General features: G+C 37.1%; 2 protein-coding genes across 2 annotated transcripts; one reads left to right on the top strand and one right to left on the bottom strand.

Moving 5' to 3' along the window:
* Positions 1-5679: 5679 nt before the first annotated feature.
* Positions 5680-10827, top strand: LOC137046654 (protein RD3). Its single transcript, XM_067423970.1, has 3 exons — positions 5680-6013; positions 6172-6467; positions 10246-10827. The coding sequence occupies exons 2-3, from the start codon at positions 6172-6174 to the stop codon at positions 10574-10576; spliced, it is 627 nt and encodes a 208-aa protein (XP_067280071.1). The 5' UTR covers positions 5680-6013; the 3' UTR covers positions 10577-10827.
* A 1886-nt stretch (positions 10828-12713) lies between these two features.
* On the bottom strand, positions 12714-22947 carry stx5al (syntaxin 5A, like). The gene is made up of 11 exons (XM_067422739.1): positions 22837-22947; positions 21947-22175; positions 20521-20591; positions 18908-18963; positions 18751-18821; positions 18540-18656; positions 18396-18452; positions 18216-18297; positions 18037-18134; positions 17828-17949; positions 12714-14234 (listed from the first exon to the last, which is right to left on the bottom strand). Exons 2-11 carry the CDS (start codon positions 22154-22156, stop codon positions 14075-14077), a joined length of 1044 nt encoding a protein of 347 aa, XP_067278840.1. The 5' UTR covers positions 22157-22175; positions 22837-22947; the 3' UTR covers positions 12714-14074.
* Positions 22948-24811: the final 1864 nt, after the last annotated feature.

Here is a 24811-nt window from a genome sequence, read left to right as displayed (position 1 = left end):
ATAACTTCTACTACGTGTATATCGATATCATGCTGGGTAGATTACTTACAAATTGAAGTCAGTAACTGATTCCGAATTACAGGACAAAAAATTGTTTTTTTGTTGACAAAAAATTGTTGACAAAAAAGGGATACTTCTCTGCTTTTTCATATTAAACTGATATTTCTTTAACTAAAACGACTTGTTTCATACCTCTCTCGTCTGAGTGCGTGCACTTAATCTCTCTGACGGGCGGTGACGATCTGATAGCATTTAGCTTAGCCCACTAAGCCCAGTTCATTCACTATGGAACCAAACAGAGATCAAGTTAGAAGCGACCAAACATCTCCACGTTTTCCCAATTTAAATGCAGTTACACAAATAGTTGAACAATCAAGTATGGTGACATAAAATAAAACGTGGCGCTTTTCTATGTGGATTAAAAAGGAGAACTATAAATCCCCCCTATTGACAAAAATGAGAGAGTGAGGGGGAGATGAGAGAGAGGATTTTTCAGTTGGGACCGAGTCGAAGTACTCTCAGATGTGCTATTCCGCCATACATTATAGTTCTCCTTTTTAATCCGCTTAGAAAAGCGCCACGTTTTATTTTGTCATCATACTTGATCGTTCAACTATTCGTGTTACTGTATTTGAATAGGGGAAACATGGATGTGTTTGGTTGCTTCTAACTTGATCTCTGTTTGGTACCATAGTGAATGAACTGGGCTTAGTGGGCTAAGCTAAATGCTATCAGATCGTCACCGCGCGTCAGAGCGATTAAGTGCACGCACTCAGACGAGAGAGGAATGAATCAACTCATCTTAGTTAAGGGAATAACATAGTTTAATATGAAAAATCTGTGAAGTATCCCTTTAATGACATGAATTTGTTTGAGAGACAAAGGCCTTCTATGGTTAAATGTCTTGCAATTTAAGTAGTAATTGTAAACATGTTCGTTAGGAGTTGATTAGAAATGCAATGCTGCGATTTTGAGAAAACACTTCTTAAAGTGAAACGACGTCTTTAAATCCAGTAAAGAAATGCTGTCTGTGTGGTTCTTAGTTTTCAGTGATGGTCACATGACTACTGGCTGGTCTGTGTGCAGTTTCACAAGCATCTGAATGTACATAAGCAATATGCTTCTTAAGAAAGGACAAATGAAAAGATAGGGAGAATCAATAAATGATGTATAATTTACCGCCATTTTGAGAATAACATGTAGCCTAATCAATAAAACGTAACTTTTGATTGATTGCAAATGAGTATTTTAAAACGTAATATAACTCCTAATACCAGTATATTGGCCAGTATATGACTGTCTCTGATATTTGCTATTGAAGAAGTATAAGAAGACAGCTGATATACAGAAACCATCTTTTTCAGTTTCCCCTCCTCTTGCTATCACACGCTTCCCATATGCTTGTGTCAGTATGAGAGTATCTAATGTGCATAACTTTTTGAAGTGCAGCTGTAGCATTGCAGACGTTGCACGGCTCAGTGAGCTGTATGCCAGCAGCCACATGCTCACACTGCTCACGTTGCTCACACAGTGCAGACCTGCCAGTGATGGGGTTGCACTTTTCATGATAGTCACATGTGACTATGAATCATTGTAAATGTATCACCACCTTTAATCGATTTGGTTTGTAAAGATTACCAGTCTTGTTGAAGACAATGAGGTTTTTGTGTTGAAGGTAAAAAGGAGAGCTCGAAGCCAGAGGCAAAAAACACTACGCTTGTGTAACATTAATATACTACAGTCATCACCAACAAGGCCATTACATAACCAGATAAGGAATCCATCAAAAACTCTCTATTATTCATGATGCTGTATCACAAGATCTAATGTGTCTGCTGCAAAGAGGAAGCAACACCATTGCTTCTGCTAGAGGTATCTGCATTCTCTTCGCTGGCCTGTTCCCAAATAAATCCCTCTTCACACTAAAAAGCTTGACTTACAGGGTCACGTCAGCAGCCAGAGACTGTGTTAACAAGTACGGGAAAGATTATCCCCCTGTGGGCACTGATAGTGTAATGAGTAAAGTGTAACATTAGCGCTCATTTGGAGCTCTATCAACAGGCACAAACATAATTAAATGGCTACACATGCAGGTCAACTGTCTATTTGCTGACTGAGATTCTTTCATTCAAGTCATTGAGTGACAGTTTATGGTCACCTGAGCCCCTTTAGGGTGTTTTTCAGCATTTGCAGATAAAAACGGTTGTGTTGTGTTAAACCTCTAACGTTGACAGATATTTACAGTTTTTTTTGTTGCACCGCAAAACCAAACAGTTTAAACTATTGTAAATGAAATTAATTTCACTCAAATATTACTGAAAGTTCATTGTACTTAATAGAAAAAAGTTGAAGTTGAACTCAGAATCAGATTTTAGTAAGCAGAACTTAAACTGAATGAGTTGCGGCACTTTTCTCGTTCCACGCATGCTTTGTGTAAGACTCTGTAAAGAGAATTAATGTTGAAAGATTAATATAGGGGAAAGGATGTGTTATTGTTTAATGTTCTGCCATGTTGAGATTAACAGGGTTCTCTGTTAAGTTGAAGTTTTACAATAGCACAATAGTAAGTTGGGGTTACTATTGTGCTGAAGAATATAGCCTGCAGGGTGCCAGACAGGCTAGAAACGGCCCTGCTCTAAAACCAAAATATTGCTACTCAATTTTCTCCAATACACCGGCCAAGACACTCCAACTAAATAATGATCCAACATGTCAAAAGCCGCACTAAAACTATTTCAGTTGATTTCATAACATGTTTTAATTTAACTGAAATGAAAAGGTTTATGTAGTATGTAATATAGATATTTAATTTTTTTTAAATAAAATTTTGAAGGTCATTAACTTAAAAAATTTGAGGCAACGAGTTACATCAAATTTTTTGAGATTTGGGTTTACACTGCTCAGGTCTAAGAAGATAAGTCCAACACAAAGGAATCATAAATAATCTTCGGTTTAGCTCACTACTTGTGTGAAGAGTTTTTTAAAAGTGACCTAAGTATTGACAAATGTGTTCTTTCAAGCGATTGAAAAAAAAAAAAACACTTTAAACCATGTCAGTTATTCAGGGTGTGATGTTACATCCAAAACACCATGCAAGATTACCTTTGATCTTTACTCCTATTTCTATATGACACCGAGTTCCTCTGGAACATCTACAACTCCATTATATCACAGTGGACAGATGTCTGTAACTCTCTAAAAGTACAGGATATCAGATAGATAGATAGATAGATAGATAGATAGATAGATAGATAGATAGATAGATAGATAGATAGATAGATAGATAGATAGATAGATAGATAGATAGATAGATAGATAGATAGATAGATAGATAGATAGATAGATAGATAGATAGATAGATAGATAGATAGATAGATAGATAGATAGATAGATAGATAGATAGATAGATAGATAGATAGATAGATAGATAGATAGATAGATAGATAGATAGATAGATAGATTTTTGTCAGCACGAAGTTTGCAATTAACTGATGTAGCGATGCTGTTTACACTGGGCTAGGTGCCATCTGTGCTGAAGCTGAAAAACACTTGGCTTTTACTCATTTTAACAAGACTTGGACTCTGATACCAAAGACATGCTTCAGCAAAGAGCATTAAGGCCTCTCTGTCTTTTTCTCTCTCGGTGGAGAATGGCTTTTGCCAAACACACATGAATAGTGTAGGTGACAGCAAATGTGCACCTCTATGCCAGTCACATGAAATGATGGCACTTCTTTTTCTCTTATAACAGACATAGACATCATATGCCATCTGACCAAGACTTTGATTCATTTTGCACTCTCTAAATAGACTTTTATACCCACTTTGATCCCTCGGAGTAATTTGTGAGAGAGGTTCTGGATCACCTTCTCAAATTCTTGGCTTGGGCTCCACAAGCAATGGATGACTTTTATTACTCAAGGCAATCCGAGATAAATCAGACCTGCGTCCTGAACAGATGCATATGGCAGATTTATGGGGGATAAATATAAAAACTGACCAGAAAGGGAGGGGCGTTTGTTTGTTAGTCTGATGGAGAGAATAATAAGATAAGATGTGAAAAGGTACTGTGAATAATTGAAAAAGTAAATAAATTAATATTATTTGTATGCAATTTAATAAATGAGGGAATGTTTAAGCTTAAGTTACCAGACACTTATCCCTGGAGAGACTTAAAGTATACTAAAGAAATATAACATGAATCTTTTTTATGAATCATTAATATTGCCGATGCTGGGATAGGCTCCAGTGTCCATGCTACTATACATAGGATAAGCAGTTCGAAGAATGAATGGATGATAATAATAATACAAATAATAATAATACAAAATAATAATTACTATTATTATTATTGAGAAATATATCCATTACATATAACCATGGATTAAATACAAATACACTATAAGCATTCATTTCTTACTCCACTGAGTTATATATCACAATTTGGTGCAAATAGTTTTATAGTCTTCTCTGTAAAAAAATATGCAAGTTATAATCATGTTTAGAGAGATAATTTCCCTCCGAATAAAATCTGTCACTGATTAATTCTCAAACGCGTTCCTTCCATATCAATTGTGAGAATGTCGGAAAATTCATGCTTAACTTTTTACTACTACTTTTTTTCTTTGGGTTAAAGTTAGCAGTATCAGTTTCCTTTCCCTCAATAATGTGTTTTGATATCGTTTTCACATTAAAGTCTGAAACATTTAAAGATCAAATATGACAGGGATGTTCTAGCAACTGTAACTGTAGAAAGCAATGTGATAATGCCTATGGGCATGGAATAGGAGAGGAATCACTGGGTTAAAACGTCAGAATTGATTGAAGTAATGGATGGGTATTTTAGCAGGAACCGAATTTGCAGATGGAAATGGGTGTGGAAAAAAAAAACAGACGAGTATGAAGAAGGGAATATGGATTGTGGCTTCTGTCTTATTAAGAAAAAGCTTTTCAATAAAAAAGAGGATTTTCATTGTGGTTTTTAAAATGACCTTTGAGCAGACAAACAAAACCACTACTAAATGCACATTTTCAATAAACAAATGTTTATTGAAAATGTGAGAAAAAAAGTTTTTTAAAACCATAAATAATTTAGAAGGTCTCCATTTATTATCCATTAAAAACACACATTCCTGGACTTGTTAAGATATGACCGGAAGTTTGAAATCATTGGGGAAAAATAAGCTGAGTTGGCTTTTTTCCTCATTCCTAGACTGACAGACACATGCGGAGTGGCAGCTCTTCCCTGAACACCAGTACTTAAGAACTCTTACATTACACATTAATCTAATCCTAGCAATTTCCCTGGGCTTTTAACAAGAGTGGAGAGACAGAAGGCCAAAGAATAAATGTGAGAAGTTCAGTGGTATAAGGATCATAACAAGATATTAAATCAATTTTTAACTTTGATCTCCAGCTTCTTCGGTTTGAAACTCAAGTTCTGACAAATATTAGTATTATGTCATACTCTACAATTTCAGTTTCCTCTGCAAGAGGGAAATGGGATGAATTACAGACATGTCTGAAAAATGAGAGCTGATATTATATCAAGTTATTATATTTCTCTATGTTAATCTGATTTCATATCATTTTGTTCACATACAAAAGGACAGCAGGGGGCCCAGCAGTGTTTATTAAGAGAGGATTGGGATCTTATTATTCGTTGTGTAATAGGAATAATCCTATTCATACAGATTCCATCGGAATGACTAAGACATCCACCGGTAACAGTTTGCACTCAAATTGGTTTACATGTGTGGAAGGACAGTTTACTTAGACTAAGTTGTTTTTTCCTTTGTCAGTTGTGATGAACCACTGAAATGGGTCTTTAATGTAGGTTATTATCATAAGGGATTATCTTTAGCCCTTTATCGTATTGAGAGGAACAGGACTGACTGCCATGTGATAAGACATGCTGTTGGTTTCAACATGCACTCCTTGGTAAATATTGCAGACCAATTTGATGGAAAGTTCCAATGAGAATATAACCAACCTTTTGCACATCTAGGAGAAGGTAAGTGCCATAACTCTCCAGTTTTTGGAACCATGTCTTTTATTATTCATATTTTGAGTAGCATTTGGGCGTTTTTCAGTCGACAGCAGGGTTTTGGTGCGCAAATAATCGCTGTATATTTGGTTTACAGTGCACTGCAAAATTCTTTACCATTTCAGATGTTCTTCTGGTTATCAGTGTTTTCAAAGGAACCCCAGGTTCCCGGTCAGCGTTCGCCTGAGGAACTTGTAATTAAGACGCTGATGTTAGAGTTGGACTCTTTGGTGAAGCGCGCTGATCGCCTCCGCCAGGAGAGGGCGACGGAGAACCGTAGGCGCAGCTCCTGTGTGGATTACAGCTGGCTGGCTGCAGCTCCGCAGAAATCCTCCTATGAGATTCCACCTGGCGAGATACTGGAGCTCCAGGATCTGTGTGCAAAGATCCCTCCATCCCAATGCGGTCCCCTCATTCTTAGGTAAACCTAACAAATACTGTCTACACTTTACTGAACAATGCTGAAGTCTGTGAATTATGACTTCAATATTTTTAAAGTCAGCTTGAAACGGAAGCCACGATAGTTTTTACTTCCCTATTGTGTTGATGGTGCCATGGCTCATGACAAATCAGGTCCTCCTTTGAAATCGGGTCTCCCCAAACTGTATTATTATACAATGATGTTAAGTAAGGGATAATGTACACCCAGCCGGTTTTTATTGCAGAATAAACCCTGACAGAGTGATCAGGACTTGCATTACTCTGTCTGGGTTTATTCTGCGATACAACCGGCTGGGTGTACACTATCCCGCTTATTACACGGCTACTAGTCTCAAATAAATAATAATTCGACACAAAATATTGTCTTGAGATTAAATATTTTATTAGCTCTTACGCAAAGCTTCCGCGAACAACAACAGTTCCAACCTGCTTTAAGCCTTTATCTATTGCTGAAGATTTGCCATATGCCCTTGCTAAATGTTAAAAACTAATGCTGAAAGGGTTAGTTCACCCAAAAATGAAACCAAGCCTATGATTTACTCACCCTCAACTTATCATAGGTGTATATGATATTATTCTTTCAGAAAAATACAATCGGAGTTATATTTAAAAAGTCCAGGCTAACGTTAATCCCAGCAGTAGTTGTAGTTGTGTTTGAAGTCCATAAAAAATGCAGCTGTCCGTCAAATTTCGGGGAGGGGAGGGGAGGGGAGGGGAGGGGAGGGGAGGGGAGGGGAGGGAGGGGAGGGGAGGGGAGGGGAGGGGAGGGGAGGGGAGGGGAGAGGAGAGGAGAGGAGAGGAGAGGAGAGGTCTCTTGGGTCAAATCATGGAAAAGGTTTTGTGTGAATAAGCATGTTTTGGAAAGATTTAAGCTCAATCGTTCATATACATGTGAATATTGTGCACTACAAAATTTCTAGAATTTTTTCCCTACTGTATTTACTTTAGAAAAGATTTAGACATATTTATTAATTAAAATTACAATGAGAATTCGCTGTGGAAGGAAGAGAGGGAGGGGAAAAAAATATTCTTGTATTTTCAATACAAAAATACCGTATTATTCCATAAAAGGAAGGTATTTTTCACTAAGAATTGCCCATTTTTATTTCATGGTAACTTGAAAGAACCGGAAAGTGAATTTACAGCATAACTTTTGGTAATTATAATGTAACTATAAAGTAAGTAGGCTACTTGTAGGTATATGGGAACAATATGTAATATTTAGGAATTAAGGGGTAACTATCAGGAAAATTAACAAATGATTTATTTTATACTATAAGTATTTTTAGTTAAGGGGTAGGCTAATTATGCGTGTAGTTACAGGGTGAGTATGAATCTGCTGTAAATTAAAGTGGCTCTTGTTCCCCTCTTGTTTCATGTAGTTACAGGGTAAGTACAATAAAAACACAAATACAATCTGATATCACTCAGAAATATTTATTTGAAAAACAACTTAATTCAAAACAGATTTATGACACTGCTTCTTTTTCTTTTTTTAAAGTAAATTTTTAATTTCAAATGATAACATTCTGACAGAAAAAGCATGTTTTGTGCTCTCTCTCTCTTTCTTTTCTTTTCTTTTCTTTTCTTTTCTTGTTCCTCTTCTTCTTTTTCATTATTTCCATTGATGGATCTTAAGAGGAATCCCACATCTTTTGAAATTTTGTATTATTATTTATTAAAAGAAAAAGTAGTGCACCAAGAAATGCTGTCATTATTGATTCATCTTTTCGTATTTCATCTGAAACACGCGAGAACTGCCGTCTCTTGTCTATTAGTCTTGTTTGTTTCTAATTGCTATTTTATCATAAATTATGTTATTGTTTGTATACTGTTGTGAGCATTAAAAACATCTGAATGACCAGTTTTCACGCTTCAAGTTACGTCAAACGTGAAATCAACCCTCACATGCACACGCAGATGACTGCTGGTCGGAAATATTGTTATTTTTTATTACAAACGCTTATCGTTTAACTTCGGAAGACATTGATTCATCCATTTGGATCGTATGGATTACTGTAGTTATTGCTGTATGTGCTGTTTGATGCTTTAACTCTTAGAAACCCAAATGAGTTTTCATTAGCAGAGATTATTTATTTATGTATGTATACGACCTTATTCTTTATTTAAAGTAAAATCATATACGTCTTGGATGGCATGAGGGTAAAAGAGGATTAAATGGTAATGACATTTCTGCTTGTAGGCTATTTTCAGTGTATCTATATGTAGGAATTAGTCAATCTCTTATCTCAAGATTGCAGCTGGTTCAAAACGCTGCAGCGAGGCTCCTGACTGGTATTAAGAAAAGGGTGCATATTACACCTGTTTTGAAAAGGCTTCATTGGCTCCCTGTGAAATATCGGATACAGTATAAGGTTCTGTTATATGTTTATAAAGCTGTCTACGAGTTGGCCCTGAAATATATCAAGGATTTGGTGCTTATGAACTCTGGTAGATCTCAAAGGTCCTTTAATTGTTTACTGCTCGTTGTTCCAAGAACTCGTCTTAAAACTAAAGGGGATCGAGCTTTCTCAGTCGTTGGACCTAGACTGGACCTGTCGTTGGACCTAAATAATTTTTTTTATTTTTCATTTATAAATAAAGGTTTTTGAGTGATATCAGATTGTATCTGTGTTTTTATTGTACTTACCCTGTAACTACATGAAACAAGAGGGGAACAAGAGCCACTTTAATTTACAGCAGATTCATACCCTGTAAATACACAGATAATTACCCCTTAATTAAAAAATACTTACTGTCTAAATAATTTGTTAATTTTCCTAATAGTTACCCCATTTATTCCCTCAATATTACATATTGTTCCCGCATATACCCACATGTATTTACTTACTTTATAGTTACACTATAATTACCAAAAGTCTGTATTACCAAAAGTCTGAATTACAATGCTGTAAATTCACTTTAATTATACAGTACTTTCCGGGCCGTAATCTAAAGCGTTACCGGTACATTTTTAAAATTGTTAAAGAAAACAAAGGATTCTAAACATGCTAATACTCAATTAAATAGTAATACTAACCTAACATAGGCATTACATTGGTAATAAAACATGACTGATTAATTCATGTCTGATTTCACCTATATGCATCAAATAAGAACTGCCACTGATTTGGGCACCATCTCATTTTAATGAATGTATGATGTCAGTTGTATACATGTTGTACTAAGTTTGATAGCCAGGAAGTGTCCTATTTATTTGTATTTTTATATATATTTGAACAGTATGGCCCGGTTTCACAGTCAGGGCTTGGATTAAGCCAGCCTTTGTTTAATTATGACATTTAAGTATCTTTTATAAATGTGCCTTAGAAGAAAACATTACTGATGTGCATCTTGAGACAAAACAATGGCACTGCATGTTTTAAGATATGCCAGTCCTTGCTTTCAGTTAAAACATACATTTTAGTCCAGGACAAGGCTTATCCCTTGTTTGTGAAATCATGGGTATATCTGTTTTATATGCCTACTGTATAATTTTAAACCAGACCAACTTTATTGTGAAATCCTTTGATTGAAAACATCCAAGCAAGTTTTAAAATATATAGCCACAACTCAAGGGTTTACCAAAATAGGCCATGGAAGGTAAAATGCTGTAAAGATTCTCTAAAAATATTTTGATAAGCTTGGATAAAGATGCATATCGAGAAGACTAACTCAAACCAGATCACAACACAAACCTCTTCAACATGGAACAAGAGGAACCTTCTTTTAGATTGAATCTTTTTTGTTTTGTTTAGGCTGAGGAAAGTGGTGACAGAGGAAGAGCCAGATGTGACTGAGGTGTCTCGACTGTTCCGTTTCGTACTATGCAACTACCTGGACGAGGTGGAGGAGGGGGCAGTCAGGGAGAGAGAACAGAGGACTCGGGCCAATCGCAGTAAGAGCATGTCCGTCATCAACCTGCGCTCACGGCTCCGCATCCACCCGCTCTGGAGCAGGGCCAAAGCAGGACAGGACAGCGAGGATCCACCTGGGGAGGAAGATAAAAATGAAGACAATATCCACAGGAACAGGAGGATCAAGAGCATGCCTGATATCAGTGTAGTGGAAGAAAAAGCGCTGACCTGAACAGGCTGTGTTTGGAATAGAAAACTCTTTATGATACAAGCAACTATAGTTTTTTCTTTTATTTTTTTCTTCCAGTTTATGCAGATCATTCGATAGCATTGCTCTTATAATGGAAGGATGCTTTACATTTTACAGCATGGTCTTGCCAATTCATCATGAAACTTTTTTAGACTTCCCTTCCATTAAAATGTGACATTTTCTATTTGAACATTTTAAAATGTAGTTCATTCCTGTGATGTCAAAGCTGAATTTTGAGTAGCCATTTCTTCAGTCACATGATTCTTCAGAAATCATTCTAAAGTTGGAAACACGAAAAAAATTATATGATCAGTAAGTTATATAACATTTTTTTTTTCATCACTGCGTGATATTGTGCTGCAGCACCCACGGTACGACAGCAAAGATTCCTTGATCATCACGCAGGAATGAGAAAATAGTTCAGACATAGCGGTCTAAATTGCAACTTTTCATTTTCTGTAGGTCTTAGTACACAATGTAATACACATCACAAACATGTAAATAAGAAATTGTTGGCGTTATTTTGTCACTTATTGAGCAGTAGGCTAGCTAGTCTTTGTGCTAAGCTAGGCTAATGGTGGGTGCGTCAGACAGTAATGGGACGCACGAGATGAGAATGGTATGCATGCACTTATCCAAATCAAATAGTTTGTGACGTCAGAAATACCAGTGATTTTAATAAAGCTGCTGTCCGTAACTTTTTTTTGTGTTCAAGATTTACAAATATTATACAATGACAATGTAAAATATAAATCTATTTTCCAAACCATGTTTTTTTCTTATCCTGAATCATTATGGTACACTTATAATAAGTGTGTACATTGGGACTATTTCAGGCCAGACTGGTAGGTACCGTTGCGGAGGAGCACAGTCCCTGCGTGACTCGTAGACATAAACAGAGAGAAGTAGCTCCGGCTGCAATGTTCTTCCGCTAGACCCATGCAGTTCTGTTTATTAACCGCTAGAGCGCAAAAAGTTATGGACTGCAGCTTTAAACTGTATTTTTGAGACTTGTCTTTGGTTCACCAGAAAAAAATACTCAGCAATTAGCCTAACAAGCCAGACCCACATCAAGATGTTTGGTCTGGAAACTCACCATTGACAGGGCTCAATCCAATCCGAGGGGCAGGATAAATGGTTGTCTTTCAAACTCAACGGTTTGAGTTTGCAAAACGGTTTTGCACGTCAGACTAGTGTAAAGTTATACATGGAACAACAATGGCGTAACCGTTAGCCATGCGATCATGACGTTTACTGATGTTTACTCACACGACGATAGCCAACAGCATAGACATTTGAAGCAGTTTTACTCACCGACTACTTCCAAAGCAGGACCGGACCTTTATGCCGCTCCGTCAAAAACACACTTCTTTGGTATTATTTGGTGAAGTCCTGTGATAGCAGTGACCGTGGAGATCCACTTTGCGACGCGACTGAAGCGATGCTGTGAAGCTTCCCGTCATTTCTGCGTTCAAATGCAGCGCTGCCTTCCCGGAATGCTGTGCTGAAGCGTTGAAGTCGCTTAATGTCACCCATAGGAATAAAGTGGTGCGCGGCGTGACAGAAGTGTTCACGGACGACTGGATCTGCAGCACCTGAGAGGGTGTTTATGGGCGTGCATTTCCTCTCTCGCTCTAGTCACGCGTGCGCGCACCATACCGGGAGAAGAGCCCGTACGGCCCATACAAGGACCTTTCGCTATTACGTCAAGCCGAGCCATACTCGAAAAAAACTTGTGAGAAACCGGAAGGAGTATTTTTGACACAGAAATACTCCAAACGTCCAACATTAGTTTTTGAAACTTTGTCTATGTTTAGGATGGGAATCCAAGTCTTTAACAGTGTAAAAAGCTCAGTATGCAAGAAACAGCATTTCACCCCCCCTTTAAGGCCCGCCCACCGACTCTATACACGATGTGATTGGCCCGACCAGAGTTTGGCTTTTACAGCTCAGAAGTGTATGCTAGACACTCACAGCAGATTAGATTTGATGCCGCAGGGTGCATCTAGATTTCTAGGCTACTTAGCAATAGACTGAATGTTGTATGAATGTTTTTTCCTAAATCATTAAAAACACCAGACATATATACAACATTAAAAACTTGATTTTGACTACAGGGGTCTTTAAATCAGTTTAATCCCATTTAAATTGAAATGACTTAAACATCCAAGTTGATTGTACTTAAACTGGTTGTGCTAAATATTTCTGGATAAGAGGTATCCACATTATGCTGCTTTTTTCTTATTCAAACATTAATTCAAGCATATGAAATGTGGCATCAAATACAAGAATTACACATCATAGTTTTAAAAATGTACTTTTTTCTTTTTTAAAAACAGCTAACTTTATTATTAATCTCATGAATTTTAAAGTTATGCACCACATATGTTTCTGTAGATAATAAGAAAGACAGACATTAAAACAACGCATACATTTCTATTTCCATTTTTTTTTTAAATCTTTACAGTATGCATTGCACAAATGGCAAAACTTTCCCCCATTCTCAAAGTAAATTGAAACACAAACAAATGTATTCTATTGGAAACAATTTACATAGTGATCTGGAAAGGAGTATTCTCATGGCCTTCTAAGAGCGTACATTTCGACACGCTGAATGTAAAAACAAGGTTATGATGGATGATTAAAACATCCACTGAAATATAAAAACAGAATTTTTTATTCCTGTTTGAATCATGTTCAACTTTAATGTTAAAGCATTTCTCTGCTTTGGCCTAAATTTGGTAAAGGCCACTAGCTCCAAATACTGATCTCTTACTTGCTGAACCTGATGAATTTAGAACAGAAGTAATCAATCACAAAACAAAACAAAAACATACAATACACATCAAAACCTTCAGGCAGTCACCATAAAAGTTTATATTCACTTGAGCTGGTTTGGTGGTTTACTGTAGAAGTCAGAATAGAAGAGGAATTTTGTTACAAACCCCCACATAAAGTCCTCTCTAAAAGGATATTTAATCAAAAGAGAGAAAAAAATGCAAATGCATAACAAGGTCTTAGAAGAAGAGATGTCTAAAAGTGTATACCATGATTAATGCTAATAACATTGATTCAGTGATCCAGAATATGTTAAAAGAGTGGTTCTTTACCCATGTCATGATTGCTGGCTTTACTCATGGATACTCATCTCTCTGTAATCTGTGATTTATATACCAAAATATTGGAAATAATATCAAAGAGTTTCCTCTACAGATACCAAACATGAGATTGAAATTTAAATGGACAAACATAGGCATAAATTAGACATTAATCAACTATTTTAAATTCACTACAAACTGACAACTCCTCTGCTTACGGCTTATAAATTCACCAGTTTTGGGGAAAAGATCACTAAAAGAGCCATTGAGCATAGAAAGAGCAGAGAAAATACAAAAAGAGAGAGAATAGCCCCTTTCGTTCTTTTTTTCAAATACTGAAAATCCACTGATTCCTCAAATCTGCCCCTCTTAAGAGTGGACGTCAGGTCATGAAAACCACAAAGACAATGAAAAAGATGACGAGGATTAGGAACATCTTGATGAGCAGCCAGCGGTTGTTGGACACAGACTGGAAATACTTGAGTATCTCTGTGTGCGCTAGGTCCACATTCAGCTGAGTGTCCTCTACATTAGCATCAATTCTGTCAGGGAAGAGAAGTTTGATGGAAAGAATCGTTATTGGTTCATGCAGTGTAAATACACTACTGTTCAAAGGATCAAGGTCGGTAAGATTTTTGTAATCTTATTACTCAATGCTCACCAAGGCTGGGTTTATTTGATTAAATCGAAATATTTTGGAACATTATAAAAGTCTTTGCCAATTTTGATCCTGGAGACAGAGTCTGCGTCTGAAAGCAGGCAGCAGACTTGTTGCCTCACTGTCCTTTCAAGCAAAGGGACCTCTCAAAACGGATCAACAGCAAAATAGAGCGAGCTTTGGTGAAAACTAAGCAAATATGTAATTACTACTATTGTCATTTCTCACAAGGAATGACATCAAAAGTGGAAAACATTGATCAAAAACGTACTTTTACAAATAAATTGACCACCAACCACAACTCAGAAGCCATCACTGTTTTTCAGCGGTCACAAAATGTAACGCTCAGGATTGTAGGATAGGCAGGGAATGATACATATACAGGTCCTTCTCAAAAAGTTCATTATTTTCCATAATGTAATGATAAAAATTAAACTTTCATTTATTTTAGATTCATTGCACACCAAATGAAATATTTCAGGTCTTTTATTGTTTTAATACTGATGATTTTGGCATACAGCTCATGAAAACCCAAAATTCCTATCTCAAAGAATTAGAATATTTCATCCGACCAATAAAAGAAAAGTGTTTTTAATTTTTAAAAAAGTCAACCTTCAAATAATTATGTTCAGTAATGCACTCAATACTTGGTCGGGAATCCTTTTTCAGAAATGACTGCTTCAATGCGGCGCCGCATGGAGGCGATCAGCCTGTGGCACTGCTGAGGTGTTATGGAGGCCCAGGATGCTTCGATAGCGGCCTTAAGCTCATCCAGAGTGTTGGGTCTTGCGTCTCTCAACTTTCTCTTCACAATATCCCACAGATTCTCTATGGTGTTCAGGTCAGGAGAGTTGGCAGGCCAATTGAGCACAGTAATACCATGGTCAGTATGGTTTGGCACTGTGAGCAGGTACCAGGTCGTGCTGGAAAAAAAAATCTTCATCTCCATAAAGCTTTTCAGCAGATGGAAGCATGAAGTGCTCCAAAATCTCCTGATAGCTAGCTGCACTGACCCTGCCCTTGATAAAACACAGTGGACCAACACCAGCAGCTGACATGGCACCCCAGACCATCACTGACTGTGGGTACATGACACTGGACTTCAGGCATTTTGGCACCTTGATTTCCGAATGACATGCAAAATTTGAGCAACAGTCCAGTCCTGCTTCTCTGTAGCCCAGGTCAGGTGCTTCTGCCGCTGTTTCTGGTTCAAAATTGGCTTGACCTGGGGAATGCGGCCCCTGTAGCCCATTTCCTGGACACGCCTGTGCACCGTGGCTCTGGATGTTTCTACTTCAGACTCAGTCCACTGCTTCCGCAGGTCCCCCAAGGTCTGGAATCGGTCCTTCTCCACAATCTTCCTCAGGGTCCGGTCACCTCTTCTCGTTGTGCAGCTTTTTTTGCCACGCTTTTTCCTTCCCACTGAGGTGCCTTGATACAGCACTCTGGGAACAGCCTATTCATTCAGAAATTTATTTCTGTGTCTTACCCTCTCGCTTGAGGGTGTCAATGATGGCCTTCTGGACAGCAGTCAGGTCGGCAGTCTTATCCATGATTGCGGTTTTGAGTAATGAACCAGGCTGGGAGTTTTTAAAAGCCTCAGGAATCTTTTGCAGGTGTTTAGAGTTAATTAGTTGATTCAGATGATTAGGTTAATAGCTCGTTTAGAGAACCTTTTCATGATATGCTAATTTTTTGAGATAGGAATTTAGTTTTTTCATGAGCTGCATGCCAAAATCATCAGTATTAAAACAATAAAAGACCTGAAATATTTCAGTTGGTGTGCAATGAATCTAAAATATATGAAAGTTTAATTTTTATCATTACATTATGGAAAATAATGAACTTTATCACAATATGCAATTTTTTAGAGAAGGACCTGTATGCTGCCATGACCAAAATTGATCAGAGGAAGATATATCAGGAGGCAGGAAGTGAAGCTAACATTGGATTTCAGATGCAGCTCCACTGTCCTAGTTTATGTCAACCCTAATCAAACACACCTGAACCAGCAAATCAAGCTCTTCAGGATCACTTGAAAAAAATCACAGACAAGTGTGCTAAAACAGGCCGGAAATAAACTTTGCAGGACAGTAACTATGTCTGAAATCAAAGTTAGTAAGCAAAAAACAGAACCCCAAAAGAGGGTATATTATATTATATTATATTATATATATATATATATATATATATATATATATATATATATATATATATATATATATATATATATATATATATATATATATAAAAACACCTTTTTAATGGTCACAATATAAATTCAATTGTATTACCTAATTAGAATGGGTCTCCAGGAGCAGGGATGAAAAAAAAAATACTGACCCCAAACTTTTAAAAGGTAGTGTATGTTGGAAGATTTATAACTGGATTGAGGATGTTGGCATATTAAAAGCAACCTGAACCACTACATCAGTTGAGATTTTCCTTTACTTTATGTTACCATTTACTACTGTAGGAACTGCAGGCTAACTGCTACTGTGGCAGTTAAAGGCCGATTATAATGGAAAAGCGCTTTTCATTATGGTGACCTGGCCACAAATGGAAGAAAACACACTTGCTTATTGATTACGAGCACAAAAAAGTGGAATAGAAAAAGGCTTGAAATCCATGCTACATTACTAAATATAGGTTATTTTATTATTATTTAATAAAATAACTAGTTAGATCAATTTTCTCACCCTTAACTCATCCTAGGTGTATATGATATTCTTCTTTCAGATGAATACAGAGTTATATTAAAAAAGTCCTGGCTAATCCAAACTTTATAATGGCAGGGATTGTTGCTGTTTTTGGTATTTTAAGTCCATAAAAATGCATCTGATCGTCAAATAACGAGCTCTACAAACTTTGGGAGGTTAATAAAGGCCTTCAGCAGCAAAGCGTTGCTTTTGTGTAAGAAAAATATCCTTATTTAAAACTTTTTTAATTAAAGTTTCAGCCAATCGCCTTCTGTGGAAAAGTGTTGAAAGTGCCTTCTCAGAGTTCAATATGCGTACCTAGTAAGCCTTTGACCTGCAGAGGCACTTTCAGCACTTTTTCCCTTAACTGAATACGGAAGGCGATCGGCCGAAACATTACTTTATAAGGTTTTAAATATGTATATTTCTCTTACAAAAAGACATCAATTCACTTCTATGGCATTTATTAACCTCCCCGAGCCACGTGGAGCACATTATTTGACGGACAGATGCATTTTTATAGACTTCAAAAACAGAGCAACAATCCCTGCCATTATAACGCTTGAATTAGCCAGGAATTTTAAAATCTAACTCAACTTTTATTCGTTTGAAAGCAGAATGTCATATACACGATTACTTGAGGGTGAGTAAATCATAGGCTAATTTAAATTATTTTTTGGGTGAACCATCCCTTTAATGCAACTAGAATAGCTCTTTATGATGAAGAATCTTTTAAATAAGATCCATTCAGACATAAGACAAACATTATTTTCCTCACCTCTGTACGGTCTCTTCCTGTTCTTTCACCATGTGAGCCAGCTGCTGAAATATGGAGCCGAGCTCCACAATGGTGGACTCTATATTCTGCATAGTGTCTGCACGGTTCTGAATGTATGAATCCTGACCAGACACATCAACAGTGATTCAGTACATTAAGTTTACATGCATCTGTACTGTTACAACCCACACTCAATGAACAAACAATACCCGTTCATTGATTAACTGCATCTGCTGACTGGAGTTGAGGTCCATATCTATAGATATATCTGTCTTCTTGGAGTCGTCCTGCATAAGAACTGAATTGTCTGTTAAAAGAGAAGCAAAAAGGAAGAATTACTACTTGAATGTATAAAGGCAGACTTTTTTATGAGAGGAGATGCTCTTACTGAAGCCGTTGGCATGGAAAGATGATGATGAGGCAGGAGTCTGAGAAAACTGCTCCTGTCTACTTCGCTGCTGCTTCAAGTTCTAGACAGAGAGAAAAAAACATCCAAAATATCACAAAAATTATCCACAATTCAGCATGCGCCATGCAGCCTCCCATTCCAAACAAGTAAATCAATTACCTCTGTTCTGACCTCCAATACTGACTTGAAGTCACTTGACATCGATGCAAGTTTGGACTACAAACAGAAAATGGTTTCATTCCAGGTGAAAGTCCACTAGACATCTTTACATTGTGATTGAGCGCTGAGGCCAGAGGTTAATACCTGTAATGAGACTACAATGGTGTTGGAATGTGTCTGAAGATGTCTGCCATTTTGTCCACTCCGCGATCGAACGAGCTCCTGCAGGCCAGCTATCTGCTTATTCAGGCTGTTGATGTCCTGAATTAACACAAACAGTTAGGAATCAGATTACGGTATAAAATAAACAGATAGAACAATGTGTTCTTGGAGGAGGGGGAAGATTCACCCTAACCTGTTTTACTATGTAAGTGAGTTCATCGATTTCAGTTGCTTTGTCATCAAAAAGGGACTTTCTTTTGGCAACTGCAGGTGCAAAAAGATTGAGTTACACGTCGAAAACAGTCCACAGCGGTACATGTGTGAGATGGCAAGGGATACAAGATACTTACGAATTGTGAGCTTCTCCAACTTGGCAAAAGTGTTGCTGAGGTCTCTTCCAATTCGCCTGTTAATAAGATGTGGTCAATATCTGTCATAAGGCCAAGTCGATGAAATAATGCAGACCATTAAAGCTTAAGTAGGTCTGAATAAATTATAGGTCAAATGCAGCGTCCCGGTTCCAATACTAAATACAGTTGCAGGAAAAAGTCTGTGAACTCTCTGGATTTTCCAGGAAATGGGTCATAAAATTTTATCTGATCTTCAACAACAATGAACAAATGACAGACTGAAGTGTGTAAAGCTCCAAAAGGTAACTGCAGCCAGAAGTCATCAACCTGGAATCTAATCAGTCTCTCAGCACTAGAAAATCACAAGTTTCAGTTTGACTTTTGGTTCAATTACATGATGCTCATTTATTTAGTGCAGATCTATTGATTTATTGACAAATACATTAAAGGTACAGTGCGTAGTATTTTATGAGGATCTATAGACAAAAATTCAATATGATGTACAGAACTATGTTTTCAGTAGAGTATAAAGACCTTACATAGTGTACCATTATTTTTTTATTATCTTAGAATGAGGCATTTCTATCTACATACACCACGGGTCCCCTTAGAGTGAAATCACCCTTTTGCAGCATCATGTTTCTAAAGTAGCCCTAAATGGACAAACTGCTCTACAGAGTGCTAGTCAATCTCTGCTCTCAGACAACGTCATTTTTGTCCTGTGTCGGCCCCCATAGGTTCTCTATGTGCTTCGAAAGGGAGAGGTGCGCGTTAGACGCTGCTAAAATCCACACACTGCACCTTTAAAAAGCATCTCATACTTCCAATATTTTGAATAAATTCCAAACTGTCAGTGATACAACTGTCATAATAAAAGTCCTTAGCTCATACTAATCTTTAACTATTACTTAGACTTTTTTTACACTACTGTTCAAATGTTCGACAGACGTCTCTTATGCTCACCAAGAATGCATTGAATTGATCAAAACTACAGTAAAAACATTAAAACTTTGAAAATATTTTACAATTCACAATGTTTTCTATTTGAATACATTTTAAAATGTAATTTGTTTCTGTGATGAAAAGCTGAATTTGTAGCAGTCTTAAGTGTCACATGGTCCTTTAAATATAATTTTAATATGTTGATTTGGTGCTCAAGAAACATTTATTATTATTTTCAAAGTTGAAAACAGTTGTGTTGTGCAATATTTTTTGTGGAAACCCTGATAAATCTTTTTTGGGGTTCTTTGAAGAATATGATTATATATTTTTTTCAGCAGTAGCAGCAGCAGCAGCAGCAGCAGCATTATTAATGCCTTTACTGCTACTTATTCTTAATGAATAAAATTCACTTATTACAGACCCTAAACTTTAAGAGGGGGCCTAATACTATTTCATGCATTCTGACTTATTCACACTGTTAGAGTTTCGGGACCTTCATTCGGGATGTGGAATCCGTCGGCAGTGCTGTCATCCAGCATTTGTATTGCTATTATTTATTTAAAGATGAAAATAATTTATATGACCTGTCCATTCATAAAACCAGTTAATCCAACATTCACATGCTTTCCTCTTGAACTGTCCATGACTGATTAAGAATTTGTTTTACTCACTTAGCAAAGAGCGTGAATTCACTCCGCTGTCTGACAGCGCTGTCGACAGCTCTGAGAGGTTGCGCTCCATTCTAGAAGAGAACATCAACAATTCTTTGGTATTTTTCAACTCATGCTACCTCCAGTATGATCACAAACTCCACTAAAAGAAGACTATATCAGCCACTCGCAGGTTGTAGGGCTGGGCGATAAAACGATAACGATAATTATCACAATATAATTTCCCTCGATAAAACTATAACAACAGTTCGATAAATTCCTAATATAATGCTAACGCGTTATGCGTAATGCTGCGCATGTGTATTGCAGACCGGCTTATGGGTGCTTCACGCGGTGTTGTTTACAGTCAGTAGCTGACAGACTTGGAGGATCAGAGTGAAGTGGAGCAAAAAAATTAGCGATAGTTAAGAAAACTCTGAGCTCACGACCAGCTTGGAGGACACAGATAATGTGACAAGTTAGTTCGCTCAACTTCTGTGGTTTGGATATATTTTGGCTATCCCATCCGAGTCCGACATAAAACAGAGCGACGTACGTGGACTGCTTATCATAGGTTCACCGCATAGAATTTAATTATTAAGTTATCAAAGTTCTTCCATATAACATTCAGCCCAACACCGCGGTAAATCTACATTAACTACATTCACTCACGGGCTTATCACATTGTTAGTTGTAGTGGGTGACTTGCAAGCTAACGTTACAAAACTATAATCAATAAAACATCGGACTTGTACATCGCTATCATAATTGTTTGCCTTTGATGATGTATTAATGACTCAGCATCGCCTGTATCAAAAGAGAAATAATTTCATCTGATGTTTAAAATGAATAAAGTAGAATAGACAGCCCTTACTGGAGATCCAAAAATACTGAACTTTGCTCTCTCCCTCCTCTCGCGACCAGCCCACTGTTGGTGAGGTATGTGTCAATGAGATGCGTGCGTGCGTGTGTGTGTGTGTGAGATGAACGGTGAACCAATCCACTGTGAGGCAAAGAGAGGGGGGGACTCAAAATGTTTCTTAACTTTAAACGCATTTTTTTGCCCGTTTGCGTTTTTAGTGTTTTACTACTTACATTTAAGTATATATAATGATATTATTGATATACAGTGTAGAGTGAAAAAAAGCTGACCACAGTTAAGATTTTAATAAATAAATCGACCTCAATCTACCTTTAATAAGGTAATTTCACTTGTTTGGGAAATGTTTGTCATGTTTTGACAATAAAAGATAGTTTAAAACCACGGTTACCTGTCTGTTTTCTACATCTTTCACTCAGGAGCAAAAATATTTATAGGAGAAATAAATATTTTACATTTATCGTGATATGGATATCGACTGATATGGAAAATTATATTGTGATAATATTTTTGGGCCATATCACCCAACCCTTGTTACCAGACAGTATGAATCAATAGTTGTTGCACCTGTCGCCCCTGGAGGGACTTGCACACAGACTGAAACTCGCTGGTACGGTCTCGGCAGGACATGCTGAATGTGTCAACGAGGGGGGCGATGGGTGCTGGGACAGCCAGGGGGGTTTCCAGCTGCTGGACCAGCTGGGACTGGGTCTGAGAAGGCCCAGTGTACACCCCGTCCTGGCTGCCTCTAGGACCGTGGCGGCGACGTGCATTCATTGATGCACCAACTCATCACCTTAAGAGGGGAAAAAAAGAAATCAATCAAAGTGAAAGTGTATTAACAGCAAAACTAAAACCTCTGGTTTCACTTTTATTCTATACATCACTGGGAATGTATCTGATATAATGTTCTGAGTTTAACATTTCTAATAAATATCAATGTTGAAAACAGTTGTGCTGCATATTTTTGTGGAAACCGTGACACGTTTTTTTTCAGGATTATTTGATTAAGACAATTTAAAAAAATATATATATAAATCTTTTGATACATTATAAATGTCTTTCCTGTGACTTTTTTATAGTTTAATTGCTCTCTTGAAAACAGCTGTCCACCTATATACACTACTGCTACTCTAAGTTACTGTTATTGTGATTGTCCTGTATCAACTGCACAATGTCACCATTAAAAACGATTTATAAGAATACGGTAGTGTGACCGCACGTCACCTGCGTATCTCATTATTTTGCATTAACTGTCATGTTCTTTTGCTGACAACCAACTCTAGCTAGCTGCTAAGCTAAATTTGTAGCAGCATGTGTGAATTTAGATGCTTTCATCAGTCCAACAATAACCGTCACACGCATCTAAATAAGTGAGCAGTGCTGATGTGAGTACTGAGGTACTGAGGGGGAAATGGCAACATGTGAGCTGAAAGATATAAGGATTCATTTCTCACCACTCTGCCTCTCTGATGGCTGAACTGTGCAGGCTCAGGCTGTGCATAACATCCGGGTCTTCACTCAAAGCTGTTGACGTCACTGCCACGTACTCTTAAGAAGAGATTCTCTCTTATTATGCTTAACACAAGGCGGTGCTGTGATACTGTTTAAATCTTATCAGACGTGGTGGTGTGCAGATTTACGTGGTTGTCTATTTTTCTTATTTTCGTCTATGATGTTAGTTGCTATTTTCTTTTAATCTAAGAATTTTTTTAAAAAAAATACTCATGTTTGGCTTGATATAGTGGAAAAGGAAAATAACATCTGTTCTCGTTTCTTATAAACTAGTTGTTGTTTTTGTTTTTTTAAATTAATCTACGTTTTTGAAAGTAAATGAAAGAGAGGAAAGTATGTGAACAGTAGGCTACATATTTTTTTTGCTTTTATTCTTGGATGAAAAACAAAACAAGCAAAAAACACACACTGACACACACACACACACACACACACACACACACACACACACACACACACACACACACACACACACACACACACACACACACACACACACACACACAGAGAGAGAGAGAGAAAACATGGCTATGTTCAAATCTCCATAATATAAAATCACTAAAAATGGGATAAAATAATTCAGATTACAAATTCATAATGTCGTGACTGACTATGAGCTGTTTAAAAAAAGCATCACAGATGATCTCTGAACCTGTTAGGAAGAAAAAAATTATTAATATTATTTAAACACCATGAGAAGTTTAGTCATGAAGAAATTTTAAGTTTAGTCATGAACTTGTGCATTACCTGCATTGACACTGACTGTGTTCAACGAAAGGCAGCTCAATAATCATTTCACCTTGCACTTTCTTGCCATGCTTTAACTGTAATTTTGTTGAAAAAAGGAGAGGAGGGATTTGATGTGATCAACTGAATCAATTACATTCCCATTTCCCATATACAGTATGTTTCTGTTCGTACCTGCATTATGCTGGTGTGTTTGGTTACGCTGACACACACCAAAGCCTCATCCATGCAGCAGCCTCCACAGCGCTGAACGAACACACATGAGGGCACGACACCTCTGTGCATCACCTCGGGAAATTCATGCTCAACTTTAACTAAAGTTTCATGTGGCTTACAGATGCAGCTGACGCGCTTCCTTGCTAAAAGTAAATGAATAAATGGACAACATAACGACAAGGACATATCTGTTTGGTATAACTTGAACATCTCTAAATTTGAGTTCTCAGCATTGTAGAAAACAGGGGGGAAAAGATCTTGAAAAAATATCCAACTTGACATAGTGTATATAGTACATTACATAAATACCAATATATGAGAGAGAGAGAGAGAGAGAGAGAGAGAGAGAGAGAGAGAGAGAGAGAGAGAGAGAGAGAGAGAGAGAGAGAGAGAGAGAGAGAGAGAGAGAGAGAGAGAGAGAGAGAGAGAGAGAGAGAGAGATACCTTCAGTAGAGTTATCAGGACTGATATATTGGTTGTGAGGATGCTGTGGGGTTAAAGACATAGATAAAGATACAACAATTTGGTTTGGTTTAAGTGATTTATGTATTAGTTACTATGGCAACACGTTACAATAGGTTTCAGTTGACTACTTTATTATTATTAGTTTTTATTTTATTTTTATTTAAAGAGACAGTTCACCCAAAAATGAAAAATCTGTCATCATTTACTTCAAGTTGTTTCAAATCTGTATGATTTTTCTTCTTCTTCTGCAGAACACAAAATAAAATATTTTGAAGAATGCGGGTAACCAAACAGTTGATGGACCCCATTTTCTTCCATTGTAATATAGCCTGGAAGTCAAATGCGTCCCATCAACTGAAATCTTCCTTTGTGTTTAGTGTTCGATGAAAAAAACTACAGGTTTAAAAACAACTTGAGGGTGAGTAAATGATGACAGACTCTTCCTTTTTGGGGGAACTATCCCTTTAACATGAGCTAACAAACAACACT

This window comes from Pseudorasbora parva, chromosome 18, assembly GCF_024679245.1.
Source record: "Pseudorasbora parva isolate DD20220531a chromosome 18, ASM2467924v1, whole genome shotgun sequence".
NCBI lineage: Eukaryota > Metazoa > Chordata > Actinopteri > Cypriniformes > Gobionidae > Pseudorasbora > Pseudorasbora parva.
Note: the sequence above shows the minus strand (reverse complement) of the source record. Positions and strands in the feature narration are given on the sequence as shown.

What these genes read in the sequence shown, in the direction of transcription:
- stx5al (XM_067422739.1), bottom strand. Translation starts at nt 22,156, where the DNA reads ATGAATGCACGTCGCCGCCACGGTCCTAGAGGCAGCCAGGACGGGGTG. An exon ending in TTTCCATGCCAACGGCTTCA is followed by an intron (nt 18,135 to 18,215) that starts GTAAGAGCATCT and finishes CTCTTTTAACAG; the next exon opens with ACAATTCAGTTCTTATGCAG. An exon ending in TGCAGTTAATCAATGAACGG is followed by an intron (nt 17,950 to 18,036) that starts GTATTGTTTGTT and finishes GTGTCTGGTCAG; the next exon opens with GATTCATACATTCAGAACCG.
- LOC137046654 (XM_067423970.1), top strand. Translation starts at nt 6,172, where the DNA reads ATGTTCTTCTGGTTATCAGTGTTTTCAAAGGAACCCCAGGTTCCCGGT. An exon ending in TGCGGTCCCCTCATTCTTAG is followed by an intron (nt 6,468 to 10,245) that starts GTAAACCTAACA and finishes TGTTTTGTTTAG; the next exon opens with GCTGAGGAAAGTGGTGACAG.